At 43.6% G+C, this 18,866-nt stretch overlaps 1 protein-coding gene across 2 annotated transcripts; it reads right to left on the reverse strand.

Moving 5' to 3' along the window:
- Nucleotides 1-883: 883 nt before the first annotated feature.
- Nucleotides 884-16,972, reverse strand: KLHL30 (kelch like family member 30). 2 transcript variants are annotated; one of them, XM_063132363.1, is made up of 8 exons: nt 16,882-16,972; nt 13,937-14,732; nt 13,312-13,471; nt 10,373-10,459; nt 9,809-9,964; nt 8,691-8,879; nt 5,255-5,400; nt 884-1,150 (listed from the first exon to the last, which is right to left on the reverse strand). In XM_063132363.1, the coding sequence occupies exons 2-8, from the start codon at nt 14,708-14,710 to the stop codon at nt 902-904; spliced, it is 1,761 nt and encodes a 586-aa protein (XP_062988433.1). In that variant the 5' UTR covers nt 14,711-14,732; nt 16,882-16,972; the 3' UTR covers nt 884-901. The 2 variants fall into 2 exon arrangements, with proteins under 2 accessions (XP_062988433.1, XP_062988434.1); XM_063132364.1 differs by having other exon boundaries at nt 1,043-1,150; nt 5,251-5,400.
- Between the last annotated feature and the right edge of the window lie 1,894 nt (nt 16,973-18,866).

Below are 18,866 nucleotides of genomic sequence, written 5' to 3' on the forward strand. Positions count from 1 at the left end.
AATCCCAGATTACCCAGGGAAACACCTCTCCCACATAAATGAGTCACTTATGTCACCTGTCAACATTAGCCACTATGATCTCAAATTAACACTAAATTCTGGTTTAGAGCTGGCTCATGCTACTTTGCCCCCTTCAGACACTGATCATAATCCATCAAATTTAAGCAATTGATGAAATCAATAGACATATGCTCACTTAGCACTGTGCAGAATTGGCTCCCTTATCTCTTGGAAGTCATCTATTTGAGTATAATACAAGCATCATATTTATTATGTGTTCTGCACTGGAATCTCACAGATCAGCTGTGGCAACTTTCTAGAAGTAAAATTGAGCTATTTTAGAAATGGCAGGCCTTTCCACAGCTGAGTTCTGTACACTCCTGGCTCACACCTTATCTTGGTAGGTACTCTCATGAGTGAAGGCAGAAGACGGAAGTAACATGTGTGACCTAATCCTTAAGCCTCATTGGCATTGTTTGTTCTAGTGCTTCATGTTTAGCAATGTAGTTAGTGTCAACACTGTGATTTGTTTTGAGGAAATGCTCATTATAGGGCAGCCTTCCCCAACCTGGTTCCCTGCAGATGTGATGGACTATTACTCCCCTCAAGCCCAGCCAACCATCACAGGGTCTTAATTTACACCTCTGCTCCTTGTCAGTTGTATAATCCTATCCTTCAATTTTTACCAATGGTGCTTTAAATGCTACTGATGTGACCAGTTATTCATCCTACTCTGGGTACAAGCTGGTTAAGCCCAATAAGGGGTGTAGTGGGGAAACAATAATGATTGTAAAGTCAGAACAAGGTGATGGATGCAAAGAGAAGTGTAAAAATCAGATCCTGAAAAGAAATCCATTCCTTTTCTAAATCCATGGTGGAGGCCTTATTCCATCTTCTCCTGTTACAAACCATTTCTCAGGAAAGGTTCCCTCCACTGTGACGTGTCCATGAAGATAGAAGAGGAGCTATGATAGAGCCATAAGCACGGGAGGGGTCCTTCCCTTGTCCAGACATCCTTGGCACAGTCATAAATTTCCATCTCCACCTGATAGTCGCCATCCATACCTTTCCAGTAGCCACCAGTGACAAAGAGTTTACCTCCAAGAGGTACCATCCCTCCATTTTCATGCAGGGTGTGAAGCTGTTGCATCTGCAAACATAGAATTGATATAATTCACATCTGGGATATGTATTACATGGTAGGTCATATCAAATCACAGCGGATTTTATTCATACAGCAACAATAGTTATAGATGAGGAAACAGTTGATCAACATACAACCTGTACATAGTTGATGGATGGGACCATATGCTAGTTGGAAAAAACAGATGGTGGCATCTGCTGGCTGAAAATATACTGCAAGTTAATATCATACCTCCCCCCCCCCCCCCCCGCTTGGCCTATCATTAACATTAAGTTGTCAGGATAGTTCCACAAGACATGCAAAAATGGATTTGGTACACACTGGTTATATTTTATTTATTTTATTATTTGCAATTTATGTTAACCACCCTTCATCGAGAAGTTTTGAGGGTAGTATAAAAGTTTGGCAGTGCTTTGAGTGTGAATGTGTTTGTGAGTGTATGTTTGGTGGATGATCCTGAAGGAGAGAGGGAAATGAACTGACTGGGGTGAGTGGAGCTCATGTACTGGGAGAGTGGGGTGTGTGAGAGAGTTTGAGGGGTGGTCCGGGGGGGGGCTTTCTACACCGTTGATTTTTCCCGGTATCGTCCCTATGTGTCCAAATGATGCACAGGATCCCGGGAGCAGGCAGGGACAATCCCTCCATTTCCCCGGGATAACTGAGACCTTGGTTATGCCGGTTTTACCCGCAGTCCCAGGACAATCCTGAGGACCACGGGCAGTGTGGGCGCCCATCCTGGCTTCTTCCCTTCTCCCCATGAGTAGCAGGGGTCAGCAGAGTGAAGGAGCCGGGCTGGGGGGTGTCCAGGGACATCCAGGGGGGAGAGCAGGTTTACGCCTTTTTTTATTTGTTTTTTGAACTTACATGTTGCTGGAGCACAATTGTGCTCCCAGGTCCTATGTGTGTGTTTTTTTAAAAAAAATGGCGGCTCTAACAGGCATGATGTCCCTCTTCACTTCCGGGATGTTGCATGGCTGTCTGGACGCAGGGCGACAATCCCAGAAGCTGGAAATCTCGGGTTTGTCTCCCCTGTGTCCCTCTGCATCCTTATTTATTTATTTATTTATTTATTTATTACATTTCTGTACCGCCCAATAGCCGGAGCTCTCTGGGCGGTTCTACACCTAAGGGTTTCTACACCCTTAGGTGTAGAAAGAGCCAGAGAGAGAGAGGGAGGGAGGGAGAGAACGGTGGGGGACTCAAAGGAGTGGCTTTGTGTCTCAGTCCCCATATCTCCAGGGCAAGTTATTTGTCTTTATGCCTCTCCGCTTTGCCCTTCTGTGAAATGGGTGTTTTGTGACTGGCTGCCCCCATTACAACAGCCGTTTTGTAAACAGACATCCCCCTCACATAGTAGTCATTTTGTGATGCTGCCCATAACACTTTTTCAAAACTCCAAATGTGCCCATCATCCCAAAACTGTTGGAGACCTTTTCTATTCTAACCAACATTAACATTGAATTGTATCCAGACTTAGTGAGACTCAGGGTCAAACTAAACATTCTAATAATCATGCATAGTGTAGTCAATGGAGGCTTTCCCCCCTCTTTTTTTTAAAGCCCCCTCAGCCTGCCACAGGATGGGAGTGGAATTTTAGGGTTAAAATGGAGGGAAGATTTTAAAAAGTCCTCCTGGAACACTGTGGTCCTGAATTGGAGCCATATGCAGTTACACAAAAGTAAGGAAAACTATCACACAACTCCACTATGTGTGATTAGGAGAACATTTAGTTAGGTCCTCTTTGATATCAGTGGGACTTAAGTGAGTCACTAATTTAGTCTACTAGTATGAGTAAGTCTGGATCCATTCCAGTATTTGCCTTCACCTCAGCTGAGTTGATGCCTGAATCTAGGAGAAAGCAAACAATAAGATGGTGAGTCACAGGTTAGCATGACATGTTGGCAGCCATAGCCTATGAATCAGTTTTACTGCCACAGAACAACACATAGGATGCCATTATTACCAACAGTGGTAGACAAACAGGCCCCTCCTACTCTGAAAAATTCCCTAGTGCAACACCGCTGTGAGGCGAAAGGAAATAGGAAGGATGCCAATGAAGTAACACTTCAACCTCCTATTGGTCACCAGAAGCTGCGGGAGGGGGCGGGCCCAGTGAGCCTAATGGCCAACGGAAAGCCCCCACTGCCTCCCCTCATTTATACTACTTGCTGCCACCATGCACCGTGGATAGCCGTGAACACAATTAAAATAGCAATGGATGAATGAATTTGTGCATGAATTGCTCTTGGGTACAAGCCAAGCTATTCCACACTGAAAGGAAAGATGAAATGGAGAGGAAAATTGTGTGTGTGTGTAGATCTTGACAAAGCAAGGTGCTAAAGAAGCAGCTAATCTATAGCTCTTGGGTACAGCCAGGCAAAAGACGTGCTTGCAGAGAAACTGCTCGCTGAAAAGATGTTACAATGAAAGTTTTAAAGAGGCCACTGGCAAGAGCATAACCAATGGATGACTGGAAACTGACAGCGCTAAGCATTATTCATAAATCTACAGAGATGAAGAGGCTGGCAGGGTGTTCTCTGCACCTGTCCTGAGGATTGGTGTGGGCGCTACACGGTCAGCTGAGCACTGACGCCATGCGAACAGCTGCAGCAGGATTTCAGAATGACGCTGCGTAAACCAAGCCTCCAACAACATTACACATATCTTCACCAAAGCCAGCAGGCCAGGGGAACAAGGCCATGCTGTCCTGCTGTCTGGGATACCCTCACTCAAGGAATAGGCTTCTTGCCATGCTGGAACGCGGGCGCTCGCCTGTACATCAAAGACCACAGAGTCTGTTTTGGTGACAAGACACCATTCTACTAAGGCAGTGTAAAAAAAAGAAGTGTGTGTGTGTGTGTGTTTATGTCTTTAACCCCTTCTCAACTAACCTATGGGCCATAGAAATGTGTAGCCACTCTCATGTACACATTCTCCTTGGAAATATAATGAAGAAATGTCTATGGGGCGTCTTCTTCTTTTTTCTTCTTTGCAAAGTAGCCTATTTTCTAATCAAATGTGCACTAGAAAGATGTGATTATTCACATCTACAAAAAAGCAACAACAAACCCACATGGCTTCCCTTTAATTGTCTTTTTTTTTTAAAAAAAAAATGAAGCTAGTGGGGTACTTTGGTTTGTTATTATATTTTTATTCTGTCCTTTCAAAGAACAAGGCCATGGATATGGAGCATCATCAGACAAGCGTTTTATCACATGCTCATTACTCCCCACTCGTGGTTTTTTGCGTGTCCTTTTCATGATGCTGTCTGCCTCCTGCGTATCTCAGTTAAATCCAACTTATTTTTTAAAAGTGAAACTTGCCACCATTTCCTGCTGTGTGCAGGGAAAGCAGTGCAATAAAAATGCCCTCTGAATGGGCCACATGGTTGTTGCTGCTTCCTCTTTCTTTCTGTGTGTAAAGAAATTGTCTCTATTGTGGGACAGCAGCAGGAGGCCATAGCAACGGTAGGGAAACGTGGTCCCCTCCCCATCTGATGATGCTCACAGTTTCTGTTTCCTATTTTACCACTGTTTTCAATGTTATGTGCTCCACATTAGTTTCTTTTTTAATCTTTGTTCTTTTAGAGAGCAGTCCTACGCCCCCTTGACCACACCTAGGGGTGGGGTGGGGGCTGGCATTCAATAATTCTGATTCCTGGATCTGAGGTCAGAGACAGCTCTCCAACCTTGGACCCAGGAGTCCAAGCTTCCCGCCCCCTCCTTCCCTTGGAGAGGAGAGAAAGAGGAGAGGAGAGGAGAAGCAGAGATATGAGCTCTCCCCAGCTCTTCCTTGCCCTCTGCAGAGTCCTAGCTAGAAGGGCAAAAACACCCATCTAGTAAAAGTGCAGAGTAGGAGAAACATGGAGGCAAAGATCACCTCCACGCTCCTCCTGCTTTGCATGGGGTGCATGTCAGCCTCCGAGTTCAGAGACTGATGGGCATCTGGAATAGGATTGTGCCCTTAGTATACTAAAGCTTCCGGCTTGCAGCTTTTATTTTTATCTAAGCAAATTCAACCTGGGAAAAGGTAGGATAAAAATAAATAAATTTGTTCCTCCTAACAATCCTGTGAGGTAGATTAGACTGATATGATTCTCCACTTACCCACCTTCTGCCATATGTTAGCATCTGGATTGTACACATAGACCTTCTTTGTGTTGTCACCAATAAGGTAGATGGCTCCATGCATGGAGGCACAGCGGGGAGCAGATAGGTACTTTGGGATGAAGGGGGATGCAATTGCACTCCAGACATCTACCACCACCACAACAACAAGAACAAGAACAAGAACAACAATATAATAACCCATCATTTTCATGAAAAGTTTCAACATCCTTGAACAAAGATTACTTATTTATAGATTAAAAAGAAGTCTTTTTAATCCTTTCATGAAAAGTTTCAACACACTTGAATAAAGACCACTTTTTTATAGATTAAAAAGAAGCCTTATTAGAATGACAGATTAAGCTCAAAGAAGATGGGCTAGAACTGGAGCAGGACAGAGGTGTGAGCTGCGGAGGTCGTTCAAGCACAGCAGTTTGAGTCTTCTTGTTATCATTTACATAATTCAGATCAAGCCTTCAAATGTCAATAGAGTTTTTTGTGTATAAAATCAGTGTCAGCGAGAGAGCTGTCCAAGTTAAGTACATTAGAAGAGACCACAGGTCTATCTAGTCCAGCATTCCCAACTCTTTGGCATGGTTTCCTAACATTCCTCAACCTTTTAGCATGGCCAAGAAATAGAACTGAAGATGGGGCTATCCTGTGGATAGGAGCAGGCATCATTCTCAATGATTGGTGTCACCAGGGGCTGGGAGAAAATTTATTCACGTCATTCCCAATCACCCTTGTCAGGCTAGGAAAAACAGCTTACTCATCCCTAACAATCACTCAGGGTGGGCCGTTGATAACGAGAGAAAAGCGTATGGGCAGGTAAGGCAGTAAATAAAAGACACATTTAAATAGGCAAAAAAAAAAAGCAGAAAGTCCCAAAGCATGGTCAACGTTTAGTATATAACATAGTGAGATGGGGAGGAACAGAACCAGCCAACATGGCATGTTCATCAACACCGTCCTTTCTATATAGCATCTCATGAAATGAAAATGGAAGGTGCTGCTGCAGCTGTTTATCATATGACACATGCATATCCCATGACTGTTATCCAAGGTCCTCCAGGCAGACTACAGCTGAGTCACATTGCACCTAATAGCCTCAACTGTTTACAAGGAGCAAGTGGATGCTTGCTGAAAGCTTCTAAAAGATATGAGAAACAAATAGCTTGGAGGTCTAGCAAATGATCATCGCAAATGCCCATGCTGTTGTCAACTGGATAAACAAGCATTATGCGCAACCCCAGGAATTGAGCTGAAATAAGGTATGTAATAGACAATGCACCCTGGGCTGTGTTCCACTGCAGGAAGTCCCATGCCATAAACCCCTTCTCCCTCCAGCCCCCCTTTTTTTGCTTCTTGCACATCAAAATCAATAAATAAGAAGCCATATAAATGCAGTAAGACCCTAACATACCAAGCACGTCACAGGCAATCAAGAGCAAGTCCATTATTCATATCTACAAAGTGAAAGTTCCCACATTCCACAGCCCTTTAGCATGGCCAAAACCCAGAACTGAACATGGGGCTATTCTGTGGATAGGATTAGGCATCATTCTCAATGGCTGGCATCACCAAGGATTGGGAGCTGAACTTTAGCTCCCACCACCACTGGCCACCCCCCTTCACTGGTGTACATGAATACACACCTTGACTAGATCTACACCAAGCAGGATATGACAGTTTGAAATCGGTTTGAAAACCGTATGTGGAGGGTGTCCTGCGCCCCAACAGTTGTCACTACTGTTATAAACCGTTTGTTTTTTTTTAATCTTTTTTTTTCACCCATCGTTATAAACCGTTTTAAAGCAGTAGTGTAGATCCTTCCCTTTTTACTGAAATGGGAGAAAGTATGGTTGGCATTTACTCTAGGGTGACCAACTGTCAGGATTTCCCCGGATTTGTCCTGGTTTTTGTTCTATCCTGGGTGTCAGAGGGGATTTTCTGTAATTTTCTATAATGTCCTGGAATGACACCCTTTCCCCTTTGAGGCCGCCATTAGCATGGCGGTGGGGGGGGTGGATATTGTGCTTTCTGGAGGTGAATCATTCCCCCTCACTGCTCCAATGGGGGCCTTAAAGGGGAAAGCATGTCATTCCAGCACATTATAGAAAATGCCCCGATTGGAGCAGTGGGGGGGGACGACATGCTTTTCCTTCCTCCACCCCAATTGGAGCCTTTAAGGTGGCAGGGGGGGTAATGATGTGCTTTCCGGGAACTCTGGAAATCTACTTTCCAGCCCCTCCCCACTGGGCGTCCTCTTTTTTGGTTTCCCAAATATGGTAGGGTGACCATATTTGGGAAACCAAAAAAGAGGACACCTAGTGTGTGTGTGTGGGGAAGCAGCTTTCTGAGTCCTGCAGAAAGTACGTTATTCCCCCGCCACCTTAAAGAACCCGATTGGAGTGGAGGAGGGGAAAGGATTTCATTCTGCACCACCACCATCCACTCCAATTGGGGCCTTTTCTATAATGTCCACGAATGACCCACTTTCCCCTTTAAGACCTCAATTGGAGCTCGGGGTGGGGGAATGATGTGCCTCAAGAAAGCATGTCACTCCCTCCTGCCATGCTAATGGCAGCCTTAAAGGGGAAGGTGTGTCATTCCAGGACATTATTGAAAATTATAGAAAATCCCCCCTGACACCATGGAAAGAACAAAAACCAGGACAAATCCGGGGAAATCCTGACAGTTGGTCACCCTAATTTACTCCTAAGGGGAAAAGTAAAGTACTGCACTTAGGAGCAACTGTATCAATGAGAGCAAAATCCTGCTATCGACACTAGGAGGCCCAACCCTCACTGACAACAAATATTATGGGAAGGAGGAAGGGAGGGAGGGGAAAAGGAATGTAAAAGGAACCTTCCATCAGAGGTCCGCCATGCACCTTCCTTGCAAGCTTTCAAGAAGGCCTTAAAAACATTTTATTTTACCATGGCCTTCCCAGGATGAGTATTGTTATTGTTATTATTGCTGTTTTTCTTGTTCCTGCAGGTTTTATTGTTGGTTTTATTGTTTTAATTGCTGTTTTATTGCTTTTAATATTTTTAATATTTTATTGCTGTTAATATTTTGTGTATTTTATTGTTGTACGCCGCCTTGTGAGGGTTTCTGCCCTGAAAGGCAGCCAAGAAATGTTTTAAATAAATAAATAATAAACAATGTATTCCTCCCTTGACACACACAACCTATCATCATGGCTATAATTTTTCAAGTCTTGTATATTCTTCCAATATACAAGGGAGGAGGTAATGGGCTTCAGTTTGAATACCAATGATGACCACAAATCCCATGTTTGTAAGGAGTTTAGAAATCTCTCAAGCTGCCTGTTTCAAAGGCTGCAAAACAGAAAGGATCTTGCTGGTCAATGTGCCTATGGCCTGCTCAGTCTAGGAAAGCTGATTTCCCGCAAGGACTTCTCTGATCATTCTTACCAATAGCGGGGTTGTAACACTGCAAGGTTAACGCGTTGTATTTGATAGCACAAGAGCCGATGAGGTACAACTTCCCAAGGCACCCGGCTATGGCAAAGTTGCTGACGTACTTCAGGGCAGGGCTGACAAAGCACCAGCTGTCATTATAAGGATCATAGCACTCCACCTCTACAACATCCAGCGTTGTGCCTACACAGCATGTGAGATATATAAAAGAAGGTTTAAGTGGAGCAGAGGCCTACAGAGATATGCATTGAGCAGTATGGGTGCCCTAAGTAATGTGTTTCCCTGTGAGCCTGGCATGTAGGGAGTCTGTGTTTATTCCAGCCCTACAAAGGCTGCCTTTTATATTCAAGCTAGACCTAAAATGGCTGGAGGGCACATGATGCTGCTATATTGTTCAAGCTAAGCAAGACTCGTACTTATTAGTTCCTGGTTAGAGATTCTGTGGGAGCCCCAAGCATTGTACTCCATACTTCCCAGAGAATGGTCTTCTATCATAGCTGACATGTCTTCAGCTTGGATAGCCATCCAGCCAGAAATGTTTCCCCCCACCCCTCATTCACACCCCTTGTAGAGAAGGCCTTAGAAGGCACCTTCAGCAGCCTTCATAATCACCTTAGATTAATCACCAACCTTCCCCATTTATGCATCTAGTAGAATGCTGCTCTGCCTTTCCCCAGTGATGCGCCACACATTTCCAGGTATCTCCAGCCACTTCCAGCTTATGGAGAAGTCACTTCTGGAAGCACAGCTGGTGCATTTTTGTATGCAGATGGAAACTGCTCAGTCAGGTTTCTCTCAAGGACCCCTGATGTTCCCAAGCCTGTAGAGCAGAGGTGTAGAACCTCAGGCTCAGGGACCTAATCTACCCTGCCTGGGCTGCCAATGCAGGCCTCTTGAGTTTCCCCAGAATGCCCCAACCCCTTTCCCTTAATTACTGATTGCTTGGTGCTCCCCCAGCTTTTGTGCAGTGTTTAGCACATTCTTAAAGGTTGGAACCCCTCTCCTAAGGCTTAGCTACTGACAGTAGGAGCTTTACGATAAAATATGTCAGTAATTTTGTCCCGGCCTTTTTTGCCTTCAGCCGTATCCACTACTGGAATCTCATTCCCTACCACCAATGGCATAGATCTCTCCATTGAGAACAGCACTGGCATGGTTTGTTCGGGGCTTCAGCATTGGAGCAATGGGCTTCCAGGCACCCTTCTTGAGGCAGAAGCACCAGGCCTGGGTTGTGGACCATGTATCATTCTGTGATCCTCTGGAGCCACCTGGAAACAGAAATAGCCAACAGAGTCACATGGAGGGCTTGGAGCCATTCTTTTTGTGCCAGTTTCAGAATTTTGTGAACTGCCCAGGGAGCTTTGGCTATTGGGCGATATAAAAATGCAATAAATAAATACAGCTTCTTTTTACCCTAATTTATTTTGCTTCTGATCTTCTTGCAAGCCTTTCAAAATTTGCAGAATTTCTGGGCAAAATATATCTGATTAAATGGTGAAATTCAGTTAAATTTACCTTTATCAGCTGACTATGAGATTTGGGTGCCATAATTTAATTTCTCTGTTCGAAATCAGAAAACAAACAAAACCAAGGATCCACCAGAAAGTATAGGAACAGGCACAAAAAGTTTCAGAGGATTGGTAACAACATAGGTTCGGAAAGAGCACCATCCTTACCTGTGACGTAAACATCATTGTTTAGAGCTATCATAGAAAAGCCCCATTTATTGTAATCTGGAAAATCGGGCAGAGCAATCCAGCCTTCTGAAATGGGAAAACCAAGTGTGTAAGTACCCCTCAAACAGTCCAAAGCAGTCAAATGCTCTAATTTTCCTGGGGTTCTAGCCTTGCACAAGATGATAAGAGTGTACTGTATCTGCACAGATGCTTTTATTCCTGACATAACAGCAATGTGAATATGGATTACATGTTTTGCCAGAATTCTGTAATGTTTTTCTGCTATTCATTCTTATTGCTGCTGGCCCATTTCCCATGACTGATCAGGAAACAAGGCCTCTGTGCACACTCTGAGCTGTGGAGAAGATCTAGAAGATATGGCCCCAGGAACCACAAGGCTCATAAGTCCCTTTAACCTGACTTTTGATCCCTAGCTTAGTGGTGGCCAACCTTCTTAGTATGCATGCCACAAGCAACATCCAACGTATGAGAGAATGCCACTCTACTGCACATTTTACATATTGAAGCAAGTTCTCATAGCAGTCTCTTCTTGTTGGTTCAGGGATCACTAAGTTAGTAAGTCCAGCTAGTAAGAACTGCCCCTGTCTGCCCTTCCCATGCCCTTGCAAACATGGCTTCTAAGACTCCTAGGCATCTATGCTGCCTGAACATGTGCCCTCAGGAATATAGATGCCATTTCTTCCTCTTAGCCTACTTTGTTCATGGCTGATGAAGCTCTTCCCCTGCAGTGCCCATTGGTGGGGGATGGAAGGGACCACACTTGTTTGGAAGGAAAAATTGAGCATTTCTGTATTGGACAGTCACATCTATACCCGCACGTGTTTGGAGGTAATTATCTATGGTCGTTATCTGTTTCCATGTCCACATTGTTGTAAAAACGCACTCCAATTGCATCATCTTGCCTAGATGATGCCAGAGGTGAAAAAGTCTCTCTTGTGTTTCTGTCCCCTCCTTTAAATTAGTTTCCCATCACCGTCTCTACCACCACCAACCCCATACAGTGTTTGCAGGCCAGCCTGACAGCTTCCGCTATCAGTGTCAGCCTGAGATGAATGCAGCTGCTCAGCAGTGACAAACGCCAAAGGAACCCAAACATTACATCATCTGGAAATCTCTTGTTTGCCAGTGGCTGCATAATTCTAGGTTGAAGTCCTAGGCATGGCTGCTTCTGCCCATATTAATGTTTTTATTATGTAACGTGGGCTTGGATGATATAATGTGTTTTGATATGACAGGTCTAAATGGTAACGGTGTATATACCTATCTTTCATGCCTTTTCACTTACAATATGGCACATGATAAGTGAAGATCTAATAACTGGGAAATCAACACATGTAATAAAATTTGCTAGCAACACTGCACTAACTCTGTGGAGAGTGAGAGAGATTTTAGTGTTGGTTCCACACAAATTCCATAGAGGAAGAGAAAGCAAAGAGCCATGAAAAGCACATCAGTAAAATTCTGCAGCAGGGCTGTAACCAGGGAGGCCTAGGTGGGGCTGAGTGGCTTGCTGAGGAGATCCCAGGACCCACTCTGAAAGTTTATTTTCTTAATTTAAATCAGTCTTCCCCAACCTGGTGCCTTCCTAGTCCCCAATACATCTGGAGAGCTTCAGGGAAGGGAAGCTCTCCAGATGTTTTGGACTACAACTCCCAGCATTCCTGACCACTGGCCAGGATGGTTAATGCTGATGGGAGTTAAAAATGCAAAACATCTGGAGGGCACCAGACTGGGGAAGGCTGGTCCCTTACTTTTAAAAGTTATTTAAAATGTTTAATACAATTAAATATCTGCATTTATGTTTAATACAATTAATTTTAGATAGAATTAAATATATGCATTGAATATCTGGCTATTCTGCATGATTCCCTGTCCCCAAAGATACCACTCACATAAATGTTTCTGGTTAGCCCTCTGTTCCTGCGGGTAAAATCCAACTAAAGTCCTGCTTAGATAGACGCATTGACTAATTTAAGTCCCATTCATTTCAATGGGTCTACTCTAAGTAGGACTTTAGTTGGATTACACCCTAAGTGTCCCATAGACACAGCTATCAATGTCAATCCCATGTTCGAATGCAGTAAAAGACACTTAACAATAATCAGATTCTTATAAAGAACATTAATTCTTTTACTTCTCTCTTGTTTCTGAGGAATTCTGATCTTACCTTTTCTCTGCATCACAACATGCTCTAGAAACATTTCCCCCCAAGTACCTTAGAAAGTGGTGCTATCTGAGGCATAAGTATTGATCCAAAGGGAGAGGTGGGTAAGAAATAAAATTATTATTATTATTATTATTATTATTATTATTATTATTATTATTATTATTATTATTATTATTAATCTGCCCTGTGAGGGCCAATTTATAAAGATGGCACTTCTGAACCTCTGGAGACTATTTTATTTTCTCCTATTTGCAAATCCTACAGCAGTGCAATTGCCATCACACTGTAGGGTGGCCAGGTGTCCTACTTTACAGAGGACAGTCCTCTATTTGAAGGGTTGTCAGGGGACTGTCCTCTATTTGAAGGCACCCTCCATTTGAAAGGCTGTCCAAGTCTGGTTTAAAGGATAAAGAACCAGGAGGAGGGAGGAAGAGCAACAGGGGGCCTTGAAGTTGCCCATGAGTAGGTAGCACCCAGAGGGCAGTCTGGCAAGCCTGTACCCCACTACAGGAAAATGTATTGTATTTGTATTTAAATTATAATCACTATTTGCATCTATACATGTAAATTAGCTTATGCAAAATGTATGCAATCTGGATTTTGTCTTTTGGGGGCAGGGGTGAGGTGCTGCATTTCTTTCTTTTTGGCGATGTGTTAGTGGCCACCCAATCCTGATGACTCCCCTAATTTAAAGGCGTGCTGAATTGGAAGGAGCTGATCTGGCATTGGCTGGGTCCAGAAGGCAACTTACTCGTCTTAGTGTTATAAAAGGCAAAATTCCTGGAGATAGGTGGGGGCTGCCCCTCTTCTTCATTCTCTTCCAGAGCTCTGCCTCCCACCACCACCAGCACCTCCTCAAGCTTTTGGGGAAGGGCCTTCAGTCTCTGCTGGACAAATGGCCTGTTCTCCACCTTAGAGAGAGGAAAAAAGAACAATGGCTCAATATAGAGGGCCTATAATTGTGTCCTCCTCCTCCTCTTCTGCCCCCTCCTCCAACACTTTATATGTCATGTATTGACATTGTATGACCGAATTCAGTAAAGCTAGGGTAGCTATATGGAAAGGAGGATAGGGCTCCTGTATCTTGCATAGCAAAGGGAATTTCAGCAGGTGTCATTCGTATGTATGCAGCCCCTGGTGAAATTCCCTCTTCATCACAACAGTTGAGTGACCAGATACAAAAGAGGGCAGGGCTCCTGCAGCTTTAACTGTTGTGATGAAGAGGAGATTTCACCATGTGCATATCAAGAAAAGTCACTGGCTCCTAAAACTGCAGCTAGGTACTTCCATTGCTATTGAGCCACATAGTCCCTTTTCTAGCCTTGAAACTGAAACTGGAGCTAGATTAGGGAACTGCAGTGCTTCCATGAACTGACCGTGCTCCGATGTCTGGTGATGATGGTCTTGCAAGCTTCCGATTCCTGAATGAGTGGTTCTGATGACAAGAGGTCCTGCAGATACTGATCTGGCAATGAGACCAGATGCACTAGGTCAAGGAGCTCTGGCAGGTCCATGGCTCTAGCAGATTTTTCATACTTCACCCACCTGAGCACAGCCTCAACTAGGCTCTGCTCTTCTTGCACTTGGAGCAGATTGTTGGACAAGTAGATAACCAACCTCTCTTTGGATAATTGGAGGAACTCCTCCTGTTGAGACACAAGCTCAAAATTCTCCTGCAGAAATGACCAAGCCTTGGATGACACCTCTGGACAACCGTGCATCTCCCCAAACTCACAAATGCCCAAGCAGTTGGTTGCATCCATCTGCTGTCTCAGGTACCGAATGCAGACTTTACGGATGATGGGAAAGTGGAGTTGGTTGGATGTCCGAATTAAAGCCTCCACATTCCCCTGGTTTATGGTCACCTTCCCTGTGTAAGCAAAGTCAATCAAGGACTCCATAATGACAGGGTCCACCTCTTTGATCTCTACACGGGCTGAGAAGCTTTCCATGAAGTCACCAGCAAACATTGCATTGAAGTAGTGACTGCAGAGAGCCAGGATACTGCGGTGGCAGGGGAATTCTTGCCCCCCAACAATCAAGGTGACATCTGAGAGTTTTGGGTTGGTACGTAAGGCCTGCAGCCCTTCCAGAATGGACTGAGGATGCGATGGAAGGCAAAAATCAAAGTCATCGATGTTCCTCACCATGGTGGTGCTCTGCTGAATGTTCCTGTAGGGAAAGACAGTCTTAGGTGCCTCCAATGGAAAACATCCCTCCCCTCCTGCAATCCTAGTCAGAAAGCAGAGAAGAGGTAGGAGTGGTTCCTACTCAACTAAACTTTAAAGTGAAATCTCAAAAGAAGTGTGTGCTCTTGGAACCTAACATTTATTTCATTTTATTGATTGGATTACTTTATTTCTGTAATGCTGCTAATCAGGGTTCTCTGGGTGGCATACATGTCAAAATATTGTCTACCATGCTAAGTGTGTATACCCCATTTCCCCAAAACAAGTAAATATAATCAGTGCCAACTGTGCATGTCCTGAACTTCTTACCACAGGAAGGAATATGCAGGGATGAAGAAGGCAAAACCTGTGGTGATTCCCCTCGAAATTGTCAGGATCTCTGTGTGTTACCCTTTATAAAATGACAAACTGCTGCATATTCAGCTGTATCTCACTGATTAGAAACTTTATTTCCTTAAAGGGTCTGCACACACTACGGATAGGCGAAATTCATTTGGTGGCTACTTAATTTTGCATGTTTGAACAAACACAAGAACTGAAACCGAAGTATCTTAAAAAATTCGCACTTCTCTGGATTTTGCAATGTAGTTTTCCGATAATAAATAAATGAATACCTATTAAATTCATTGTTATACTGTTTTTATGTTGTTGTTTTTAAAAAAATTGTATACTTTTAATGTTTACTATTTTTAATGTTGTAAACTGCCCAGAGAGCTTCGGCTGGGGGGCGGTATATAAATGTAATAAAATAAATAAATAAATAAATAAATAAATAAATAAATGCTTATATTAGGGGAAAGGGCACACATAAATGTGTGTAACTGTGATAATATTAAAATGCATTATATTAGGAAAATTACAAGGGGTGAACCGAAATTAAGGTTGGAAAAATGAGAAAACAAGAGAAACTGAAATGAACAGATTTGTCCATTCTTAATCAAAACTCAGAAGGGCAATGCCTTTTGATAATTAAGAGACCTTAAATAATTAAGATAATTAAGTTAATAATAATAATTAATAATTAAGTTGTGTTGGCATTTTTCCATCTGGCATCTGGATTTCTCTGAATAGTAACAGAAATTAATACATTGTGTAGAACAGCCTTAGAACCGGGGTTCTTCCAGATGGACCACTACTCGCACCAGCAATAAAAAAAGGCATTATGCTGCTATTCCATCTTTTCCTGCATTAAGGCACAATCCCAGGCATGTTTAGACAGGGGGGGAAATCCTAATATTCATAGGATTGGGCCCTTGTCAAGAACAAAAATTGTAGAGAGAAAAGTATGGAAGAAGCATTGGGAAAACATGGGAGTGTTGCAAGTATAAGACAATGTTGTCTAGTTTCAGTTGTACTTCAAATCTTTGCATTGCTGCTAGGTTTTATTTTGATTTTTTATTTTGTTTTATACTGTAGTTATAAACTTTTAAACTTTTACATTGTAGCATATGTTATATTTTATGGTTTTAATGGTTGTGGACCACCCAGAGAGTTTCAGTTATTGGGTGGCGTAGAAATGTAATAAATAAATAAATTCAAAATAAGGCAGAGAATTGTGAGAAGTCACAGCTCTCTAGAAACTTGCTCAGCCTTGCTTCAGTTGTCTTTCTTATAATGGCTGCTGTTTCTAGTCCACAAGCTTTCAAATCAGCAGGGAAAGTGTCTTGCGATCCTCGCCTGCTCATACCTGCTCTGCCAAATTCTCAGCTCTAACCCGAAAGGGCATTTGTAGATAGGATATCTATGCCATGTTAAGTAGCAAAACACAATTGATAATCATAAAAATCCCAACAAGAATGTTAGTGGCTCATTTTTCTCTGTAGTTAGTCGTTTTTAATAAACCCCCTTCCTTGATGAAGTCCAGGAACTTTTCCTCCTAAGAAGCTCTTGCTACACTGACAGACCTTCCCAGTATTATGGTCTGCTGGAGACATTTTTATATTTAGCTTCGTAAATTGTGGCTCCTCCTCATATCTCATATTATTTTATTTTCATTATTATTTATTAGTAGCTCATACATTGGTCCTGCCGTGACAGCCCCCTCCCGAAATCCAGTTTGGCTCTTTCCTCTCATCTCATGCTGTGCCCTCTGCCCTGCCAGAAATCACAACTGGCCAGCCCCGAGCTCTTACCTTGTTAACAGCTTTTACATCCAGTTAGATCTGGCAGAATGCTTGGGGAAAGATTGCCTTGACCCTGGGAGGAGGCAGTTACCCTGAGTAGGGTTTTATGAGGCAGTTGTAAGCTGGAGGCAACCAACGTGTGTGTATATAGATATATATTTAGACTGGAGCTTACAGCCAGACTCGAGGCGGGGGTGGCTGGGTTGGGAAATGCTTTGACAGTTATTCTCTCCAGGCCACCTGCTCTTAAAGCAACACACCAGGAGCAGATAGGAAGAGAGAGTTGGGAAGGTATGTACTCATTGGCAGCAGAGAGCAGGTGGTTCGAGCTAGGTTTTGATGGGGTCCCAAGAGGCTGAGCGTAGGGTGTCCAGGGGTCCTACTTCACAGACGACACCTCTCTATTTGAAGGTGTCCTCTACTTAAAGGGTTGTCCAGTCCAATTCCCATTTAAAGATTAAGAACCATAAGAACCGTTCACCATCAACAGTTAGCACAACAGGCCAACATACAGGTCAGCTATATGACCTGTGGTGAAATTTGCTGTGTTTCTATTTATATTATAATAATAATAATTTCTAAATTTGCATCTATATATATATAAATTCACAGTGCAAATCTTTTGTCCTCTTTTGGGGTGATTCATTGTCTTGGTCATCATCCCCAAAAGTGCCCATCCTAATCCGTATTTGGTCCTGGAAGCTGCTCAAGGATGTGAGATGCTGACCCAGGGCCTTGAGGGAGAGTGTGCAATCAGCCAACGTAAGGGGAAGAGTCCCTTTCTCTGCTCTCCTTCCTTGATTTGTCATGTTTCCATATATTATGGAAGATAAGGCTATCATGGCTACTAGTCTTCAGTTTCAGAGGCAGCCTGCTTCTCTATGCCAATTGCTGAGGAAGTCGAGTGGCAGGGTGGGATTGCGCTCCTGACTAGCTTGTGGGCCTCCTATTGGCATCTGGCTGGCCACTGTGGGAACCGAATGTCAGGCAAGAGAAGACTTTGGTCTGCTCTGACTCACTTTGCCATCTTACCTTCCAAAGCCATCTTACAATGTAATGTGCGTCCATATATTCTGCTTTTATTTTTGGTCTGAGCATCAAGGTCTTGGATTAAATAGACAAAGAGACACACTGCCAGTTCCAGGGCACCTTAACACTGTCTTTTTAACTGAATTGCCTCCCTTTCAGAACACATGGATTTGGCTACAGGCTTCCAACATACAGGCAATATAAAGAGTTTTGGATTGCTTAGGCAAACTTGCTGAGCAAAAGAGCCCAGCTGTACATACTGGGGCTGTCCTATCAGCTACTGCAAAGCCCAAGCACAATGGCAGACACAGTGGAACTGTAGCCTCACTGCCCTCCCAGCTGCCAAGGTCAACACTAGATGGGATGGATACTGCCAGGCTCCATTCACATATAAAATCAGGGTGTGGGCCTAATTTTAACATCAAAAGAGACATGCAAGTGAGGGGAGCTGAGCCCTTCTTCCTCCCCTACTTTAGATTCCTATGGGATCCATTGTCTAAACCAACCACCTTACCCCTTTTCTCCAGCTGGCTCCAGTACTGGAAGTTAGCCAGCCAGGAGTGATGGAGTGGGGAAGAAAGATTCATTTCCCCTCATCCACATACCCCCTTTGATGTTAAATCCCTCCATCTCCTTCTTTTATACATGCATGGGGCACACAATACCCTCCAGCATTGAGGTCATGCACACACTCAAGTTAGGGTGGGTATGAGAGCAAAGTGCAAAGATTTGTGAAGTCTTATGTGTTGTATCCAAAGTTAGTCCTACTTAGTGTAGACCCACTGAAATGAATGTGATTTAAGTTAAACTAACATCGGCTAATGCAACCCATTGGGTACATCCCTATGGTTCTCTGGAAGGCGAGACCCTTCATGTTAGGGCCTTTTTACACCTCCCGACATTCCGGAAAGGAGGGGGGAGGATCTCGCAATATTCTGCTCACAAGATCCTCCCTTTGCTCACAC

This window comes from Elgaria multicarinata, chromosome 8 (assembly GCF_023053635.1).
Source record: "Elgaria multicarinata webbii isolate HBS135686 ecotype San Diego chromosome 8, rElgMul1.1.pri, whole genome shotgun sequence".
Lineage (NCBI taxonomy): Eukaryota > Metazoa > Chordata > Lepidosauria > Squamata > Anguidae > Elgaria > Elgaria multicarinata.

Excerpts from the sequence above, each read along its gene's own strand:
- KLHL30 (XM_063132363.1), bottom strand. The coding sequence starts at position 14,710 with ATGGTGAGGAACATCGATGACTTTGATTTTTGCCTTCCATCGCATCCT. Across the intron at positions 9,965-10,372 it reads CAATGATGTTTACGTCACAG|GTGGCTCCAGAGGATCACAG; the intron begins GTAAGGATGGTG and ends TTCTGTTTCCAG. Across the intron at positions 5,401-8,690 it reads GTGTTACAACCCCGCTATTG|ATGTCTGGAGTGCAATTGCA; the intron begins GTAAGAATGATC and ends TGGTGGTGGTAG.